At 41.7% G+C, this 19,339-nt stretch overlaps 1 protein-coding gene across 4 annotated transcripts in view; it reads left to right on the top strand.

Moving 5' to 3' along the window:
* Nucleotides 1–1,066: 1,066 nt before the first annotated feature.
* RAI14 (retinoic acid induced 14) overlaps nucleotides 1,067–19,339 on the top strand; it is an 86,256-nt gene continuing 67,983 nt past the window's right edge. For all 4 annotated transcript variants that reach the window (XM_054185485.1, XM_054185484.1, XM_054185483.1 and 1 more), the window contains exons 1-2: nucleotides 1,067–1,207; nucleotides 10,513–10,604. In XM_054185485.1, coding sequence (XP_054041460.1) covers nucleotides 10,569–10,604 — 36 coding nt within the window. In that variant the 5' untranslated portion in view covers nucleotides 1,067–1,207; nucleotides 10,513–10,568. The remainder of the gene's footprint in view (nucleotides 1,208–10,512; nucleotides 10,605–19,339) is intronic.

Raw genomic sequence — 19,339 nt, 5'->3', positions numbered from 1 at the left:
CTTCTGGTGATAATCAAGTGTATTTGTTTAATAACAATACTTGCCACCACTACAATAATGACCTAAAGTTTTCAAGTGCTCATTTCCTCCCTGTACTGTTTGCCACTTTAGAAGGTGTGGATATGGTTGAGAACAGGGAGGATAAGAGCGATCACAGAGATTAAAGGAGACTTTCTCAGCCGGGGAATGCGGTTGTGGTGAGTGGGAAGCAGTAGACGAGTGTGACAGGGTGGGAAGACGACCAGCAACTCTGGCAGGACTCTAGTGGTGGGACGGTAGGCAGAGGCTCACCAGGTCACTTAACAGGACGATGCATGTATCAAGTGTCCAGAGCTCCTGGCATAGGTGAAGGCAACCATGACCTTTTTTGGTGAGGTATTGAAGTGGCTTGCCATCAGTTTGCCAGAAGGCTCAAGAACGGGTGCTCTGGAGGTTCAACGTTGAGGAGTTTCTCTAGGAAAAGAGACTTCTGGAGCACATCCAGTGACGCGGTACGCTGACGCAGCTATACAGCCAACATGTGATCTTCTAGCCTCTAAGCTAAGTAATCAAACACCACGGCAGTCACTCATTTGGGTATTAAACAAGATGTGCCCAACTTCTTCGTCTTATGAAGCAGCCCTTCCTGCCTAGCGCTCTGCGAACGGGGAATCTGACGGAGGGGGATATAGGTGGGGGACATAGGGATATAGGGGGATAAAGCTTTGGGAGAGAACTGACGCCTGGGACTTTCCTTGCACTCGCTCTCCTTGAAGAACTTGATACATTAATTTTTTTTACCCTCTTTCAGCTTTCTCCTGAGGTAGTGCCCAGAGGGGGAAAGGACTTGACGCCCACGTCCCCGCGCACCCCCGACGCTGGGCGAGCAGAGTAGGTTCCTTGAAGCCTCACCTCCCGCCCGACAGCTCCCGCCTTTCCCCTCAGCGACCCCTCAGGGCGGGAACGCCGCGCGCCGCCACGTGACCCTCCTCCGCGAGGGCGGTGCGCCGCCGCCCCCCCCCCCAAGGCGGGGGGGGGGGGGGCGGCGCCCCGCCCCCGCGGAGTGATGTCACGCCCTATCCGCGCGGCGCGCTTGAGCCTCCTGCGGCGCGCGGCGGCGGCGCCCGCTCCCGCTCCGCCTTTCAGCTCGGCGGCGCGGTTCGTTGCGCGGCGGCGTCGTCGTAGTTGATCGTGAGGGTGGCAGGGGTTGGACGGCGGCTCGGCGAAGGTGAGGGGCGGCTTGCGGTGAAGGGTGAGGGAGGGCGGCGGGTGTTGTGAATAGGGGCTTTTGTCTGCGGTCCGTCCTCCCCCTCTGCGGGGGGCTGCTGCCGCCGCCGTCGTCGTCCCCGGCGGAGCCTGAGGGGAGAAACCCTCAGGGCGGCCCAACATGAGGAAACTTCGCCCTTCTCTTTCGCCCCGTTCCGCCGGTGTGGGCGAGCGGAGAGCACCGGGGAGAGGGGGACAGCCCGTCAGTCGCTGCCGCCTGGCTGTTTATTTTCTTTATTTCTAGTTTTATGATTTTTATTTCATATTTTGTCTCGGACCGGGGGCAGCAGTGCCGCCTCGTCGCCTCCTCTCCCGGGGGGCCCTGACAGCAGTTCAACTGTTCTGAGGAGAAACCCTCACAGAATAGCCTGCTTTTAGGAATCGGATCGAGTTTAAGCAGGAACCTGTGCCTCTTTACTTCCAACAGAGCACGCCAAAGATTCTGCTTTCTCTCGCACAGCTCCAGCCTCCCGCCAGCACTTGTGACATTCTTAAGTTTCTCCCCGCGAAAAGGCTAGTTAAATTCTGCTTTATCAGCGTTGCGGGATTTTAATAAATTCCCCCGTTTGTTTCTGTAGTGAGTGTGGGCATGCTTATTACAGAACTGATACAAAACGCTTGTGGTCTAGTGGAGTGAGTGCTACTTTGGTAGAAGCTGTAGTCTCTTTTTCCCCTCTTTATCCCAGCGGGTTGCAGATTAGTGTGTGTTATTTAAAAAAAATACAAAATCAAATGCTGAAAACTACACATACATCATTTTACAAAGGCCCTCTGATGTCTCAGATTAACTACAAGTAAACGAATTTAGTAAATATCTGTCAATGACTTGCTTGGGTCCTGTCTTGGGACACTCATGGAAAGCTGTCTGTGAGATTTTATTTAATAATGGAAGAATTGCATAACAACTGTATGAACCAGAGTGAAAAAGCGGTTGAGTAGAACGAAGCTTGATATGAGCTCAGGGTTCTCCTGTGTTGAAGCCAAGCTTAGTGCCAATAAGTCACTAAGCAGTAGCAGACATCCATCCTTCCAGTCTCCAAAAATATTGGCCCTGTGCTATTTCCTTCCCTTTTCCAAGAGTGCATCTGCTAGCAAAGCAATAATATGCTACCTCCTCCCCTCTCCTTCCCCGAACTAAGAGGTGGATGACATCAAGCGTGGAGAGGAGACTAGGCAGGAGAGTCCTGGTCTCATGAAGCAATGTAGGCATTTCACAAGAGGGTTCACTCACTTGCCTCCTCTTTTCTTTTTTTTTTATTTTTCTTTCCTTTTTGTATGTTCCCCACTATCTTGCTCTTGTCCCCCTTTCCGATAAGGAGTTTGTGTCTCTTTTGAGGGAGAAGCATGAAACATGAAAGCCAAGTTCTTGTGTGAGATAATGGCTATTTCTAAATCCTACTGCAACAATACCCTAATCACATTCCTTTTGAGACCTGATTGTGGGCTAGTTCTTTTTGCACAGGGTTAATGCTTGAAATAACTACAGAGAAAAAACAAGCAAAACTAGAACAAATCAATTCAAAGCTTTAGTGCCTTGCTTAGTGGCAGAGATAGTAGACTACTGAAAATCCCAAGGTGGGAGCACAGCAATCCATAATAACTTCTGGGTTTATATATTCGAGTAACTGGCTCTCCTGCTGTGTCCATGCTTCCTGCATGTCTGAGAAGCCCGTTCTCTTGCCTACATTCCTTGGAGTTGCTGTCTGGGTGCCTGCGAATGCACACAAGTGATAGCTCTGCATTTGAGGTAGCTTGGCGCTTTTTTTCGGACTTGCCAGTCCTTGCTGCTCCTTACGTTTTGAGGGTCATCTAATAATGCACTTTTAGGTTATAGAGGAAGTAGTGCAAATAGCTGTAATTCAGGTAATACATTAGAGCAGAGCTTATTTCTATCGTACTGCCAGAGACAAATGCCAGTCTAGTAAAGTGTGGAAACAACTGAAGATTTCCCCTGGTACTTGGGACTAGCTACCAGTCTAGGTACTTGATGAAGGCAGCTGGAGTGAAAGTACACAGCAGTGAAGGAAACCATCCTTCTGTTGTGTTAAGGTCCAGAACAGGATGGACAGTAATGCCTGGATGTGATGGTAGTAGCAGTTGGTGTGCTGAGCTTGAGACCACCTCTGGAGGAGAGAGCCTCTGGCTTCATGGTTAGTGCATTTGGCTGGGAAGCATTAGATTTTGACTCAAGTCCTTCCTCTGCAGGCAGACCTTGAATTTTAGATGAATGCCGTAGTAACTTACGTATATTTTCTAAGGCTGCCATAGTCTCCTTTTGATTTTGTGCCTGGAAGCCATTGCTGGTATTCAAAATACTGTAAAACAAGATGTGTGGTTTTTTCATCTGAATCTGTAGGGTTCATGGGTAAAGCGGAGAAGCCAAGAAGCCAAGTTTGTTCAGTCATTACAATAGAAAAAGAATTTGTATGCTGGTCTGTAGCTTCAGTTGCTGAGGATGTTCCACTTATTTCCTCGTAACTGCTGAGAGGCAGGGAGTTACTCTTAATTATTGGAGATGTCTGGATTCCCAAAGGCACTGGGATATGCTGAAATGTCTCTGGGGAGTTTGACACCCAAGTGCTTCTTGAAGACCTTGTTTACAAGGACTTGCCGATACACCAGCACAGTAACTCTAGGGGAGATCTAGAGATTCACAGGTCTCCGAAGGCTGGGAGAAGTATCTTAAATAGTAGATCTTCTTCTCTAATATTTGTGCTGCACCTAGCGCTGCTGCTATTGAATATAAGTTTCAACAACCTGAATAAAATTAAATAAAAATCACTTGATTATCGCTAAGATATAGGTGTTGATCTTGCTGGTATTCTGGTAGTTTATAGCGTTGATAATCTTCCAGGATAGCAAATACCTGAATTCCTTTTTTATGAGAGTTGGAAGCACACCTAACTCTCTTTCTATTTTTGGGTAATGTTTAAAAAGGTACTGTGTTTTCACCAGCTAAAGTATTTTCCCCACTCAAGAACTTGGAAGCTGAATAGTGGAGTTGTATTATCAGCACAGTCTCTGAAGGTATTTCTAGACTACAGTAGGATATCCTGAAAGGTCTTGATCTTTCAGAAGTGTAAGGGCACAGTTTATGGGAGTGGGGCTTGGCAAGTGTCTTAAAGTAACTTAAATTGATTTTCCCATGTTCCTAACAGCTGCCCTAATAGGTGACTGTTCTTCCTTATGCTATTTCAGAGTATTAATTCATGAGGTCATGGATATGTCTCTTCATAGATTTAGTGTAGCATCTGTACAGATGTTCCTGTTTGCCAATACTGAAGAACATGTGGTTGAATGGTTGATAGAGAATATTAGGAAGGGAGTAAGTACTAGCTGTTGTTATCCATGTGGGTTTCTCATTTAAGAACTGGCATTTCACAAGTAGAACTCTGCATCATTTTTCTGTATTTCTAGTTGTATCCGGATCCTTCAATTCCAATCTAGTCCTGTTGGACTAAGCATTGAACATGGGAAAGCCTTCAGCATTGCAACATATCTTATGTATGATCAAACCAGAGAATATGGTCTCAAATTTGAGGGGCACGTAAAGAGGGGGGGCTTTTTATTTTAGAGACGGGGAAATTGAAAGCAGAGGACGACAGCGGTATGACCCAGTTCATGCAGCAAGTCTTGTCTCTTTTACTGTGCTCTTCATGAACTGGATGTGTATTGACAGACGCTTCCAAACAAAAGACCTGGAGTAAGAACAGAGTAAAGTTGTATGTAATGAGTGAATGACAAATTTGTCTGGACTTTGCTTGAGCTAGGATTTTGCCTGGAGTGCTGTCTAATATACCAAGTAAACAAATCAGGGCAATGTCACATTTTGATTTTTCTCTAATCTTCTCCTGTAATTCACTGTGTCTAAGGCCTTGTTGATGCAAGCTTTCTCCTAGCTGTCTAGAACTGATTTTGCAAACACTATTTAACAAACTGCACATGTCCCCACATTGACAGTCGTGCCTGGGTTTGTATTGGGTGTGTAATATCTGTGGAGGCCAGTACCGCTTCATCTGACTCCATTAAAAATGAAGTTTAACATTTGCAAATTCTGAATATCAAAAGGAAGCGTAGGAGTAGAGAGCTGATGCAAAGTGTTCTGGAGGAAGGAGCAATAGCTGTAGGTTTGTTAGTGATGCAGTATCATGGAGCTTTAACTTTGGGGCTCAAATGCTTAAATTTGTACAGTTCAGCACATCCTTGTCTGTGATTTGTGAACAGATAGAGGGATTGTACTAAGTTACCTAAGGCCCTTGCTATCTGTGATGTCTGATTCTGTTTAGAGTGGGATTAACTGTATATAAATCACTCCCACTCTTGTGTAGTACTTGGGTTTCTCAGTGCATTTTTCAGTATGTTTTCATTAGTAAGTAATAGTAGATTAACCAAGCCAAGAATTATTTGTCTTTATAGGTGACACTAAGTTTAAAAAAATTTGGTTCCATTTGACTTTTCCTATGATATGAGGATGGGTTACTCAAGATGGAAAAACTGAGCCGTGCTGATAAAGAGTGGGGAAAGTTCCCATTTTTTTTTGGGTCAGAACATACATGCTTCTCTGCTTTGGCCTAAGAAATGAACAGAAGAATATGCTCAACTGAATGGAAATGAGAAGGTAGTCAGAGATAAAGCATTGGGTGGATTTTATTAGGACAGCGTGGGCTTGCTGCATTTATGTGTGAACAACCAAGGAGGCCGAGCAATGGCTAACGCCCCCAGGTGGTCCCGTGGCTTTGGCAATGCTAGGGAGAAGCTTGGGTTTGGGCATGTTCTTGGTATTGGATATTAGGTCAGGGGAGCTGCGGAATGTGAAGCGTCTGCGAAATTGGCTACTTAAGGTGGGCAGCAGAAGAGATGCTAGTAGTGTGGATGCCTTTGACTGCTCTGCAGTTCTGGTTGCCACAAAGGCTTGTGCTTCTGTGTTAGAGCAGGGCTTGTGATTTACCAAGCGATCATCCAGAGAATAAATGGTGGTGGTGTGCTTTAGGAGAAGAAACTTCTGGGGCCCCTTATTTTCCAGTGAACATAGGTGTATTCACACAAAGGACATATAAGTGTATGGTGGCATTTTTTTTTTCTCTTTATGTTGCCAGATCTTGCATGGAATTTCTAGTTCTTCTCTGTAATCTCACAAGGTTAAAAAAATTAATTTTGAAGTATTTTGGGGACGGGAAGGGGAAATTAGTTGATGACACGAATTGTGCTTTGCTGCAGGAGAGTATTGTCTGAGATGGAGGCTTCTCAGGGTGTTCTGGAAGAGATACAAGATTTTTGACACCTAAATTAATTGAATTCAGCACTTACCAGTAAAGGGTAACTATAATCGGCATGGACAGGGTGCGCAGTATATGATTTTACTGTAAACTTGTAGCAGTTTTACTTAGTAAAACTAAGGCTGTTTTACTGTTGCATCACTGCATCTTTGGCCATTTTTTGAAAGGCCGTAGTCTGATTTTAATGCAACTTAACGGAAGGAAAATATACATGTCAGTACTGTTGTGTACTGTGGTTTGCACGAATCTCACTGTAAATCAGTGGGAAAGATAATTCTAATCTGTTTCCTGCATTTAAACCTAAAGATTGTATTGTGTATTAAAACACAGTTTCAATGAAATTGTTGAGGCTGAAGATTACCACCACTGCTATGTCTCTTGTTTTAACTAGATAGGTTTACCATCAACCAAAAGACATTTTCTGTGTCATGTTTTCCTGAAAGCTATTTCTTAACATTAAGCTGAAAGAAGATGAGATAGAGGACTAGGTATTTAATTTTGGAGCTAATGGTTAAAAGCATGGGATAAGCATTAACTGTTGAGAGTCCCTGGAGTTAAGCACTTCTCTACTGCTAACTTGCTGCATCTACAAAATGACAGCACTCAGTATTTATTATCACATTTGTTCTGAAAAAGGAGAAATGCCACTATTAGTAGAGATTGCTTCTTGTTAATACCTGTGATTCATTGCAGAAATACTGTTTTGAAGTGTCTTGATGCTCCCTAGTGAATTTCTAGTAGTCGCTCCCTACCTTGTAAAATGGGAGTGTATTAATGGTGCTTTCTTTCTCCTCTTTCTTTATATTTTTATCCTATATATATATTTATCCTATATATATTTTATCCTCTTTTCTTTATCCTCTGGCACATGAACAGTTGTCATAAAGCTTTGATGAATCATGATGCTGACCTCTTTTTGCATCAATTCCAATAATTACACCCTTTGAGAGGTGACTTCCTCCTTTAAACAGTGCCAAGAAAAGGCAGTCAGCACTGATTCATGGGTTTTTATTTCTGTAGCTGAAGGATTATGAAGGATTGTGCATTATGATGCACAAGCTGTAATGTTAATGTTTGTGTTTAACTATCTCTTATGGAAAAAATACAGATGTGACACACTAAACTTGGGAATGCCATTTTTGTGTGCTTGTGCATGCGTTTTTAATGATGCTGAGGACTTGAGTTTCACATTCAGTGTATAAAATGCACTTACGCAAGAGGTGAAGTATCCTGTGGGAAAAATAAGTTGGCTTCTAATAGAAACACAGGCTCACCTCCCTTCTTCCTTCCTCAAAAGAGGGAAAAGTAGCGCATTAGGAGTGCTTGCAAAGCTTGCTAATTAGATTGTATTACAGGTTCCTCATAGAGTCCATCTTTGCAGATGTTGTGTGCATATACCTACAAGGCAGTTATCATCTCGCCCATAGCCCTGTAGTTGAGTACTGTGTCTTCCATGGGACCTATAAAAAATATTTTGTTCATGGGAGCCAAAAAGGCTGAGGGGGTGAGACAGCCTGTAGCACGCAATTTTTTGGAAATCTGGATGTGAGGAAAGATTTCTTGTTTTCAGTTCCCCATGCACAGGATTTCTTTATATTTTATTAACTGGTCTAATTAAACTGTTTACCTTGTTAGTCAAATATGCTTAACTTTTAAAGTGAAAAGTCATGTTAATTTGGGATTTTGTGGGATGTTGGATGATGCTTCTCGGCTTTTAAAATACCTTTAAATTGTGGGGTTTTTTTGTTTTCCCAAAAAAGTTTTAAGAACAGTTTGGGTTTTGTCCTCCATTTTCTTTCTTCCTTTCTTTTCTTTCTTTTTTTTTTTTTCCTGGTGTGGTATGTAAACAAGGCCAGATAAGCATCCTGTCTACAGCCTGGCATTTATGGTCTCTGCAATGCTCATCACCCTTGGTGTTGCTGGAGAGTGATTTAGGAGATTATTGGGCTCTTGCTGAGGTTCAGGCTCCTTTCCAGTGCAGGTTATGACAGCTGTTGTGCAATTAAATGTTTTCTTCAAAGTTTGAGTAGGTGTAGCAGAAATAAAGTGGTATGCTTCTCTCAGAGCAACCTAAAATAATTCCTTCTTTTTGACTGTTCAAAACTTGCTTTTTTAAATTGTATTTCTTTGTGACTTTTTTACAAATACACCATTCAGCTCAGGAAAAAAGCTTAGAAATTGTCGTGTAAGCCAGGGAATGAAAAGCTTCTGCAAATGTGTGTTTTTGTTTTTTTTCCTTTTGTATGCTAGAGAATTAAACAAAATGCCACAAACCTATCCTCCTTGAGAGAAAAAGCAAGAACTTTGAATGAAATCCCTCGTTCGTATATCTGAAAGCAATCAGGAATTACGACTTCAGAATGACTGTTTCATTAGACTTAGGGTTGTTTAATTAGATTTAATGATATTTTAACAGCCTACAGAATTATCACATCCACATTACCTACTGGAGGTGTGTGTTCTGTGTGTGTAGTGTATGGGATTTTTCCTTTGTTTTGGGTTTTTTGAAAAAATGTATTTGTCTTGAATAGCTCTCAGATGAATATGGGTTTGAACTAAATGACATGTTTACTTAGCGCTAATCACTATTCCTGAATGGTACTTAGCATCGTGTTTTGTAGAAGCATTCATGTATATTCTACCAAGAGTATACTGTGTAATTGCATTTTAAAACTTATAGCAGAGTGATCATGTAGGACATAGCAACTTGCTTCATAATATTAAGAGACTTTCTTTTACAAAACAATTGAATCGCACTTTGCTTATCAAACTGATCTACTCTTTCTGAAGAGTGATGTGAAACATTAGTGACCCTGCATGACCTATTTGAATTTATGCTTCAGTCTTCATTTCAGTTATTTATTTATCTGGCTAGACTCATATTTTTTCTCCTTTTTTTTCTAGTGTGGAGGGAGGAAGTTTATACAGCTGAACATCCTTTACTTTAAACTGTTCCTTCAGAAGGAATTTATATAGCAGCTAAAACTTGTAGATGAGAAGGGCTGGCTATTCCAGTGAGCGTACTGTATTTGCAACATTTTTGCATAGCTGGCTTTGCCCAGTTCAGACGTATGTTGCTCTTTCATGAAGTTTTTCTGCTGTGCTCTAGGAAAAAACACATTGCCATGCTACTTCAACATGCTGTTCCATTTGTCTTGGATTAGTAATATATGGTATGCTGAAGCTTTCTGTAGGAAACTTCGCCCCAGGCACTGGCTCCCTGTTTGCCTGTGGAGAGCTTTCAGCTTGCCTGTAATGTTAGTTGTATGTGTTTGTGCAATTGCTGCTTTTCTTTCCTTGAGAGGGAGGAAGGAGGAGCATGACTGTTTGTGATAGTGCACTGTCAAATGAAAAACATATATGACTCTAAGAATACAAACACAGTTTCTTATGGGGAAGAGTAGACAACAATTCTTCCAGTGATAGCCGCTGTTCTAGCTCACGTGGTTCTATCTGCTATGTTATGTTGAGCTGTCCTAGTGTGTGTCATGCACGGATTAAGTATAATTTTGAATTTGGTTAGTGGTTAGACTTATACATACAATAGCACTGGTACTTCTGCTACCCAGTGCAGAACCGTGGTTGTAGGATAGTGAAGTTTTCATGAATGACTTTGCATGCTTATTTCTGCATTTCCCACTTTACAAATGACAGCTCTGATAGTAATGTTAAAATAGGCAGTGGGCAGAGAAAGCTGTTCATATATGTACGAATGTGTTGGTGATCTGATTATGTCGAGGGATACTTAGATAACACGATAATGCTTGAGTTTTTGGTAAAGGTTTGCTCTATTCTTCTGTGGTCAGACTTAGGCTTGCTTTTCAGTTTGGAGAAACAGAAAGTTTCCCTTACCTGGCTGTTAATCTTTTTTAGAGCTTGAGGGCTAAATCCCCAAAGGGTGATACAGGTATGCAAATGCAATTTGGACTTAGCTGCCAGTGAACTGAATGATATCAAGTTGGAATCTTATTTTTCTTTCTTTTTTGTTTAGATATTGAAGAAGAATAAAAAGCTCCTCAAAGGTTTGGAAGGTTGAATGTGATCAGCATGAAGAGCTTAAAAGCAAAGTTCAGGAAGAGTGACGTAAGTATTCTGCTTAGTTTGACTGCTGGTTTCCATGCTGGAAACAAATTCTTCACTCCCACCTTGATAAGGTTGTAGGTTAATGAATTACAGAGAAGAAAACCTTTTCCGAGCACAAAGGCAACAGCTGAGTACAGTACGGAGTAGGCTGTTTCTATTTGGAGTGCAGTTCTCTCTTATGCAAATTAATAGTATTTCACTCCTTGCTCCCTACAACTGAATCATGTGTATGTGTGGGGTCTGTAGAATTTTCACTAGATTGTGAGGGTGCCCAGATTGAAACTTTGTTCTAGGTAAAGGATTAAGCCTAGTAGGGACTTTACTACCCAATCATATTTCTGTCAAGGCATAATACCATTCTTATCAGTGTGGTGTTTGAGCACTTAACGAAAGGTCTCCTTAGTCTGTGGCAGGGTTTCTTTGTCAGCAAGAATACAGGAACCAGCTGTGCAATTAGGGCAGCTGTGGCTTATCAATTCTAGTGCAATGAGAGAGGTAGATCTGAGGCTTGAGCAGCAAGGATGACAGACATAAATGTGGAGATCCTACAAGAGACTCTTCAGAACTGCATTTAGAAAGACATTAGGCTGCACATCATATATTGCCTCTTGCTAGTAGTAGTAGTATCAATGGAGACGCAAACTTGAACTAGTATAGTAAGCATACTTCCCTTGGAGCAGAAGAACTGCTGTATTCTAGGCCTGTTCATGTCTGTCTTTTCCTACTGCTACTTGTTCCAGCTCGTTGTCACACACTAATGTTAATGCTTATTTGATAGTGCAGTGAGCAGTCAGTGAAATAGCTGACTTTGTGTTTAATTGACTTTCCAGATTTTGTGTGGAATTTGTAACAAATCACCGTGATCTGTGAAGAATGTAATGTTCCATTCTTCATCCTAAATTTTTGTGCTGCTTTGAAAGAAATGATGTATTGTTGTTTCTCATGGCCAGATTCCCTAGAGCAGCCATGTTTGGCGATGATGTGTTAGGTTTGAAAATGGAGCTTCTTCAGAAGTGTTGATGTTCAGGAATAAAATTACATGTTGCACTCAGGAGTAGTACAGGCTGTGCTTTGATATGAAGATAGTCTCATGGCACACCATTAGAGTTGTCTGTTTAGCTGGCTTATAATGCGCTTCAGTAGCTGGGAAGAAGGTAGAGATGCTGTTGTGGTGTAATCTGCAGATGCGCTGGTTGCTGCTTAAAAAGTCTTTTGATCTACACATTAGCATTTGGTGCAGCCATTGTATTGGCTTCCCAGCAGCAGCACTGGTGGCTGCTCTACTCCAGTTTAGCAAGAGCTCTTTCTAAAAACACTACCTCTGTAAACAAGCTAAATATCTCAACCAACCTTTGGGAGTAGAGGGCAACACTTTTAACTACTTAAGCAGTGTTTGGCTTTTGCTAGTCACCAGACTGAATCAGCCAGTGGCAGTGTCTTGTGCCACTTCACAACAAATAAAAATACTGTCACAAGCCTCCAACATCTTATATAACTGAATATGCCATTCAGTTTAGAATTGCTAGAATTTTTCGGCCAGACATTGTTGCTCTTGTTGCAATGAGTAGCAGCAATTGATATTTTGAGTTCATCTACACCAGTAAAACTTTTTTTATAGGCATCTGCTTGAGTAGTGAGAACAGTCCCTTGTCTGATACATGAACATGGTTGGTATTATGGAAGTTAGGTGTGCCTGTGTGTTAGGATGACTTCATTCACACCTTTATGCTAGTTGGCTGGGGTACTGCTCCAGAGCAAAGGCTAAGTGACATGCATGATGCAGCTAGGTCTTGCTGTAGCTAGTCTACCCACTGTTATAAATTGCACTGGTTCACTTATTCCTTACTTAGCTTTCGCTTATTCCTTACTTAGCTGTCTTTGATGACTCGCTCATGCCTCTCCCCAAAACCAAGTGGAATTGTTGAAAGTAATTGCTGTTTTGATACTACTGCTGTCTACTGGCTGGAGACAAAGTTGACCACAAAGGATTTTTCAGATACCTAAAATTTAGATATGCAGCTCTGAGAGCACAGCGGTCTAAATCCGTGACAGTCTGGTTTCCTCTGTTCTGAAGCCAAACCTTAAGGGCATAGATCAAAACAGCTAACAGGAGCTGTTCTATATTTTGCGCAAGATAAGCAAGGAAAGTTATCCTTCTCTTTAGTTTCTAGAAGCTGCCCTTAGCTATAATTTGTGGGGAGGAAGAAGAGGAGGTGGTATTAATTGGAATTAGTCTTATTTGTCTCTCAATTTATAAGCAGTGGTAACTGCTTTAGGATTTGGGATAAGGGTAAAGTCAGCAGGGATAGAGGGATTCTTTTTCTCATCCTGCCTCACTTGTGTTTATTTCTGGAGGAAATCTTTAATGTCTTATTTTGTAGAACTGAAAGTGTCTTGGGGGAAGGAACAATACCCTTCTCCTTAGCCTCACTATTAGCATAAAAAAAATAGGAAGAGGGGGAGGAGTAGGAGCTTCAAGGTGCGTGTGAGAAACAGAAATTACACAAACACTTCTCTAGCAGTAAGGCTGACAGCATAAAATTGTATGGTGGAATGAGGACCATGTAGGAAAATTCAGCTCTCTAGGCTGTTCCGGAGTGGCTGAATTGAAAGTGGTCACAACTGCTGATATTCACGTGCATGTCTCTGTGTCCCTGCTGTGAGGCTTTGCTTTGGTGCTGTAGCTATACCAGTCTTGCAGCTTCCAATAGAGATGTCCCTGCTCCTTTTTCTTTTATCTCTGCTGGTCTGATTTTGAGGGTATCTGATCCTGCAGTGAGTCAGTTCAGGGACATAAAGTGATGGAAGACTACTTTGTGGGGTGAGTTTTAGCTGGTTAGTTCCACACTCTGTCTCACTGTAGGGTCAGCCCTGAGAGGAATGGTGAAAGTAGGAGGAGCAGCAGGACATCCTTTTGTGCAGCTGTTGTTTGGCTTAGCTGCGTTGTCAAATCACGCCCTGAGATTATTGGCGTAAAAAGCACAGGAGTGGGCATGCCAGCAAAAGAGTTACAGGAACACACAAGTGAATTCGGCTGCTAATTCTGATAATTAGCAGAATTGGTACAGTCAGCAGCTGAGAGACAGGATCATGAGTCGTCTTAGATGGGAGAATGACCACTGACTTCATGCTTTTACTGCTCAGCTCCCCTGTACCTCACCTGATTCACTCTCTGTGTACAGGCAGCTCCATTAACTGGAGAATCTTTTTTCTTTGACAGACTTAATTGCTGTGAAATCCTTCCTGGAGATGACTGTTGCCATGTGAACATGTGTATTTGGAGTGAAGGAATGAGATTTATCGCTCTGTCACAAATAAGTGTTGTCAAAGTGTGATGTGTAGGTACAGGAGGATCCTTGTACTTTAGAAATCTGGGAAAAGGATGCCTAGGTGGGAGCAAATGCTGCAACTGGAAGCTAAGTAGTGGATGTGCAAACTTTGAGTCTGTAGGCAAAACAACAGGAATTGCACTTAAGTCTTGACAAAGCGAACTAGTCTCTTCTGCCTGAGAAGCTGTGTTTTCTTCACTCTTTCCTCACTGGTTGCTGCTCATGACCAAACTCAAAACCTACTAATAGTAATACCTAAAACCTGACAACCTAAAAAGATTACTATTTTAATTGTTGCAAGAGGCTATCACATGTAACAATTGAAAAAGTTAGTATGGTAATATCAGGAACTATCATATCACTTCAGAGCTCGAATTTGTTTCTAGATCATCTGTAGTTTATTCACACAAGAGAGAATGAACATTTCTGCCCAGTAAGACAGAAGTTCTTTACTATATCTGCTTGGAAAAGAAGAGTTTGAAATAGTCCAATTAAAATAAAACCAGTGCTGACCGAAAATTTTTAGGACCATTTTCTATGAGTATTGAAGATGAGCTGAAAAAGACACCTTGCAATTTAACAACGACCAATTTTCTTCTAATTGCTAGATTGTTGCCTGGACAAGAGGAAGATTAGAATTGGGATTTGTTTCCAAATATCTTCAATACTGAATAATTAAAATAGTAGAGCATCTTTTAAAATTGAAAATCAGCTGTGTAGTTCAGCAGAAAAAGTAGCTATTGTGAGAAGCGAAGCCAAGACGGGCTGGGATTTCCCAATGCAAGTTGCCAGCTCTAACTTCTGGTATTTCTGGAAATGCCTATTTGTTGTACTATCGTGCAGGGGTTGAAAAGTTTGCAGTTCTTATGAAAATTTCTGCTTTTTGGCCTGTGGTGTAGTCATTGTTCCATAAATCTCAAAGTGATGAGGCTGTTAGGTATGTTGTATAAAATCTCAGTCTTAATCTTTACGCTATGCTAATTAAGACTTGGCACTTCTTTTTAATGCCTGATGTTCTAAGCAGTAGGCTCCCATTCAGCAGTTTTTAAAGTATAAAATGCTACGTGGGGGTCTGGAACGGAAAGATTGCTGGGATGCATTCCATTGAAACCACTGTGTTCCCATGTGCTCTGGACTCAATGTGTGGGAGAACAAAACTTGGGTGGGGCAACTTTAAAAATAATAAAGCAGAATCTCCTTTAAACAGCCCTTAAATTCTTTTATCCACTGAAAGCTACAATTAACCTAAAAAGGAGCAGGGGATTGTTGAAAATAGCACTATACACTCTGTGTACATGTACTACTTTCTTTCAGGGTAATTGTGACAAAAATCGCCCACATACAGACTTCACTCTAGCTAAAAAGTGAGATAGCAATGTTGACTGACCACTTTACCCAATTATTTAGAAAATCAACTACTGAAATTTGATTTTTTTTTATTATTTTATTTTGGTGTCCTTGTTTTGTTGGGTGTTGAATTAAATAAACCTCAAACAATAATGATCGTAGCTTTCCCTCAGTTTGCTGTGTTCTTCAGTAATAACTTCTGATTCCACTATACAGTGTGCAGGGGGAAGATTTGGTCTCTGGAATGTATAGATTGTCCTCAACTACCTTTTCATGGGAAAGGAGGATTTAGCCTTCCCTCCCTCTTGAAACAAACGGCATGGCTCCTGTTTCTCCCTCCCTCTGTCAGGAGTCAGGGGTCAGGGGTCTTACCTTCCACCCCATTTTCTGTTCCAGAGCTGTTTGGCTTCATGCCTCCAGTTCTGGACAGCATAAGGCTCTGCTCTAGTCAGCTTGCTCTCCCAGCCAAAGCTTAAATGTAGGAAAAAAGTTAAATGTGTTCTAAGTCCTACAGTGTATAGAGTAAGACCTGCTGCCTGTTGCAGTCAGTTCAGCATCAACCTCTTGCTGTCATGTATTGTATTTTCTTCATTATTGACACAGGAATGTGCTTCTAAAATTACCTTATTCAAGTGAACTGTAATTCTGGAGCACTTGAGCCCTCTGTGAGGGGGCCAGTATCAGCCCATAAGTTATATAGCAGCTCTGTTAATGGTGGAAGGAAAAAGTATTGGAGAAGGCAAGTGAAAACCAATAGATAAGGGTAGGAGGAAATGGAAGGGAAAAAGACAGGGTCTGAAAGGGAGGGGAGAAGAGGGACAGTTGAAGCTGTAGGGTCAGAGTTACTATTTTGGTAACTGTTCTGTGACAAGGAATAACTGGGCTCTTGTGGGATGCCTTCTGATCAGCTATCTCTGGATGGGAAAGTACATAGCTTTGGGAGAGTGTTTGGGGCTAGATAACTTGCAGATACTCTGGAAACAACCTGCAGCATCTCCCAATCTTGGGGCAGAAAGGAAAGGGAATAGGTTAAATGAGAACTGTGCTATGTTGTTTGGAATTACAGTAGAAGAACCTGAGTTGGAGTTGGCTTACTTTGAATAAACACATTGTTATTTCCTAAAACAGGATTATAGTCTGGAGTATAGCAGAGAATATCTTGGTTGGGTTCCCAGACAGTCTTTGTCAGTCTGTAATAAAATGTCATCATCAGTTATAAATTAATTATTCCTTCCATGGTTCCTGGTGCTAGTTTGATGTCTCTATAAGTGTGCAGTGTTCATCCACAGATTGGGTTGATCATGGGCAGTTGCAGTCCTAACCAGCCAGTTTTATAGTGTAGTTGCACAGCAAGTGCAACACTATTAAACCCTGTGTTTGAAGTGAGAAGAAGCTTTGGGAATGAGTGAGTGTCAGGTTAAACCTGCGGGGTTGACCTCACTCACCCACTTGCAGTTTCTCTGTCCTGTTGGTAGCACATTGCGCTCGTCTGGGCTCTGCTTTACGCTCCCATGTTTGTCCCAGAAACACAGCCCTAAGGAAATGACATGCAGCTCCTGCACTGCTTTCCTTTTGACTTCTACCTCCACCCATGTTGGTGCCCCAAATTAGGTGAGGAATATTATCTGTCATTATTGGCCCTAGAGTCATATTCTTACTAGCACAGAATGACATGGGGCTAATGACTCTTCTGTAAATATAGGCTGGGGACAGGGAAAGGTGTCTCCTTTTCCTGGGTGCTGCCTGCCCAGGCCTGTCAACTTTTTTGTACCAGGCTTCTTGCTTGCTCACTGATCTAGAGCTGGAGGAAGGGTTGGAGGCTGTGTGAAAGGAAGCATTGATTAGTCACTGGTTGGCCACAAACACTGGTCTGCCCTGCCAGCCTGAGAGGTGCCTGGCAAGCTGAACACTTTGCACCTGTATTCTGATCATGCCAGGATGGGTGGTTTGGCCATCCTCATGTGATCCCTCATTAAAAGGAATACATGTAAAATGTTTGCAAAGATGAAGAGGAACCCTCCCATTTTTTTTTTAATGGAGTTAAACCCTGTAGTGTTACAGTCACAACATACAAAACTGTAATAGGTAAGTACAGAAGAACCACAATGTGAAGCTAGCCAGCTTGTTGACAGTTCATTACTAAATCAAATACCAAAATTAAGCGGCAATAGCAAGGCGGGGTAGGAAGAAGAAAGGCAAATTGGCATATACAAACTGGAAAAAGTTAGTATTTTTAAATAAATTGGTAACAAGAAAGGAATCTTTGTTGTGTAGAAACATGTCTTTTGTGTCCTTTTAAACAGAGCACAAAAGTTCAAAGGCCTGAGTTTGGAAGAGTTGAAAAAAAACAATTGTAATTTTTTCATTTATTTGTTTATCTTTAGTAAGATTTAAATGTAAAGTAAAATAAAAATATGACAAATGAACAGTCTGTGTGTTCTTACTGTACACTATATCCTCTCTCTTCCTTTTTGGCGCTACTTGTGCCTAATCTGATTTTTTAAAAAAAAGATTCTGTCCAGCTGTCAAAGTTGTCAGTTAAAACTCATGTAAAGGAGAGGAGGTCCAGTCTTTGTGTTTAAGGACTGTTGTCTTGTCTTTACTACGGACAAAAACCAATTTGCTGTGAATAGGTGCTGTAGTATTACCTAAAGAATGTAACACCCATACTTTTTATTTTATTGGAGATTTGAGCCTTTTCATCCTATACTTATGTTTTGGGAGCAGACAGCAAAAGTTAAGGAGTTAATCAAGCTGAAATAGATGTATTATTTGCCTTATTCCAGCAACATTTACTAGTCCTGTTCTTCAAGAAGCTGTTCTGATTGCATGTAGTCCAGACAAATGCCCAGCATTAGGGACATGTCAAGCCCTTTTCTGCTCCCTTGCTTGCCACACTTGTGTCCCCATGAAGTTCATGCTGTACATTTTCTGAAGATCCATGAAGCTTAAGTGTAGAGGAGAATGAGGGTGTTAGTGGCCATTCTTTCCAGGAAGTAGCATGTAGTGTTTAGGGACAGTTGTGATAGTTGAACTTTCAGCATTTCATTGAAGGTACCTTGTTCAGAGGTCAGGTTACTGAAGCACTGTGTGGGCAGGCGGGTAGGAGGAATGAGGATGAAGAGGCCTTCCTGTGTTGTGTAAGAGAGTTGCTCTGTTCTGTTCAACACAGCTGTAAGGAGTTGCTTTCTGTGGGCTTGAAAGCAGGTTTGTTGGGCAAGGTGAGGTTGATGGGTGAATTTGGGCTTGACTGCTTTGTGTTAGCTACAATGATTAAAGGAGCGTTTAAAAACTGCAGATCTGTGTAGAGAAAACCATAAAGGTGGGATGAATAGAAGGCTGAAAACTAACAAAGTTTTTTGCTAGTGAGAAAAAGCTATATATTACCACAGTGCCTGTCTTAGTGTTAACAGTTTGTATGCTATAGGTTAGTGGTACAAGTGTTTTACAAACAACTGCTCACGTTTTGTTAACAGATGAATTGTGAATTGATGTAAGGCTAGTAATTTGTAGTTGTTCATACTTGACTGTAATTTGGTCGTATAAATAGTCAAAACCTGACTTGGCAAGGCTCTGAGCAACTTGATATCGTTGACCCACCTTTGAGCAGGGGAAATGGACTAGACTGTCTTTCAAACTTGACCATTCAGTGATTCTGTATAAAGATTAATGTCTTGAAACATATCATATAGGAAGCTTGCAATCATGTTGAAAGAAGCAAAGTGCTCTTAAAAAATTAGAGGTATATTATTCTAGGCTCTTAGCTGCCTGAAAAACCTTGAGGCTTAGCCCCAGCAAAAGCTATGGTGTCCTTGCCCATATGTTAGTAGTATAGCTGGCTGGACTTGGGTAGTTCATCTCACATGCGAAAGGTATTTTTGCATAATAAAATAACAAGAGCTATTTTTCCTACTTCTAGACCTAAACTATCTAGAACTAGGCTGCCCCCTTAAGCTTTTAAAAATACTGTTGACTTTGTGTTGGCGAAATCCGCTGTGGTTGAATATCTTTTAACTGCAGCTGCAGGATGTCTTCATCTTTTAGACTCATAGCTTGTAT

Source organism: Rissa tridactyla, chromosome Z (assembly GCF_028500815.1).
Source record: "Rissa tridactyla isolate bRisTri1 chromosome Z, bRisTri1.patW.cur.20221130, whole genome shotgun sequence".
In the NCBI taxonomy this organism is placed as follows: Eukaryota; Metazoa; Chordata; class Aves; order Charadriiformes; family Laridae; genus Rissa; species Rissa tridactyla.
Note: the sequence above shows the minus strand (reverse complement) of the source record. Positions and strands in the feature narration are given on the sequence as shown.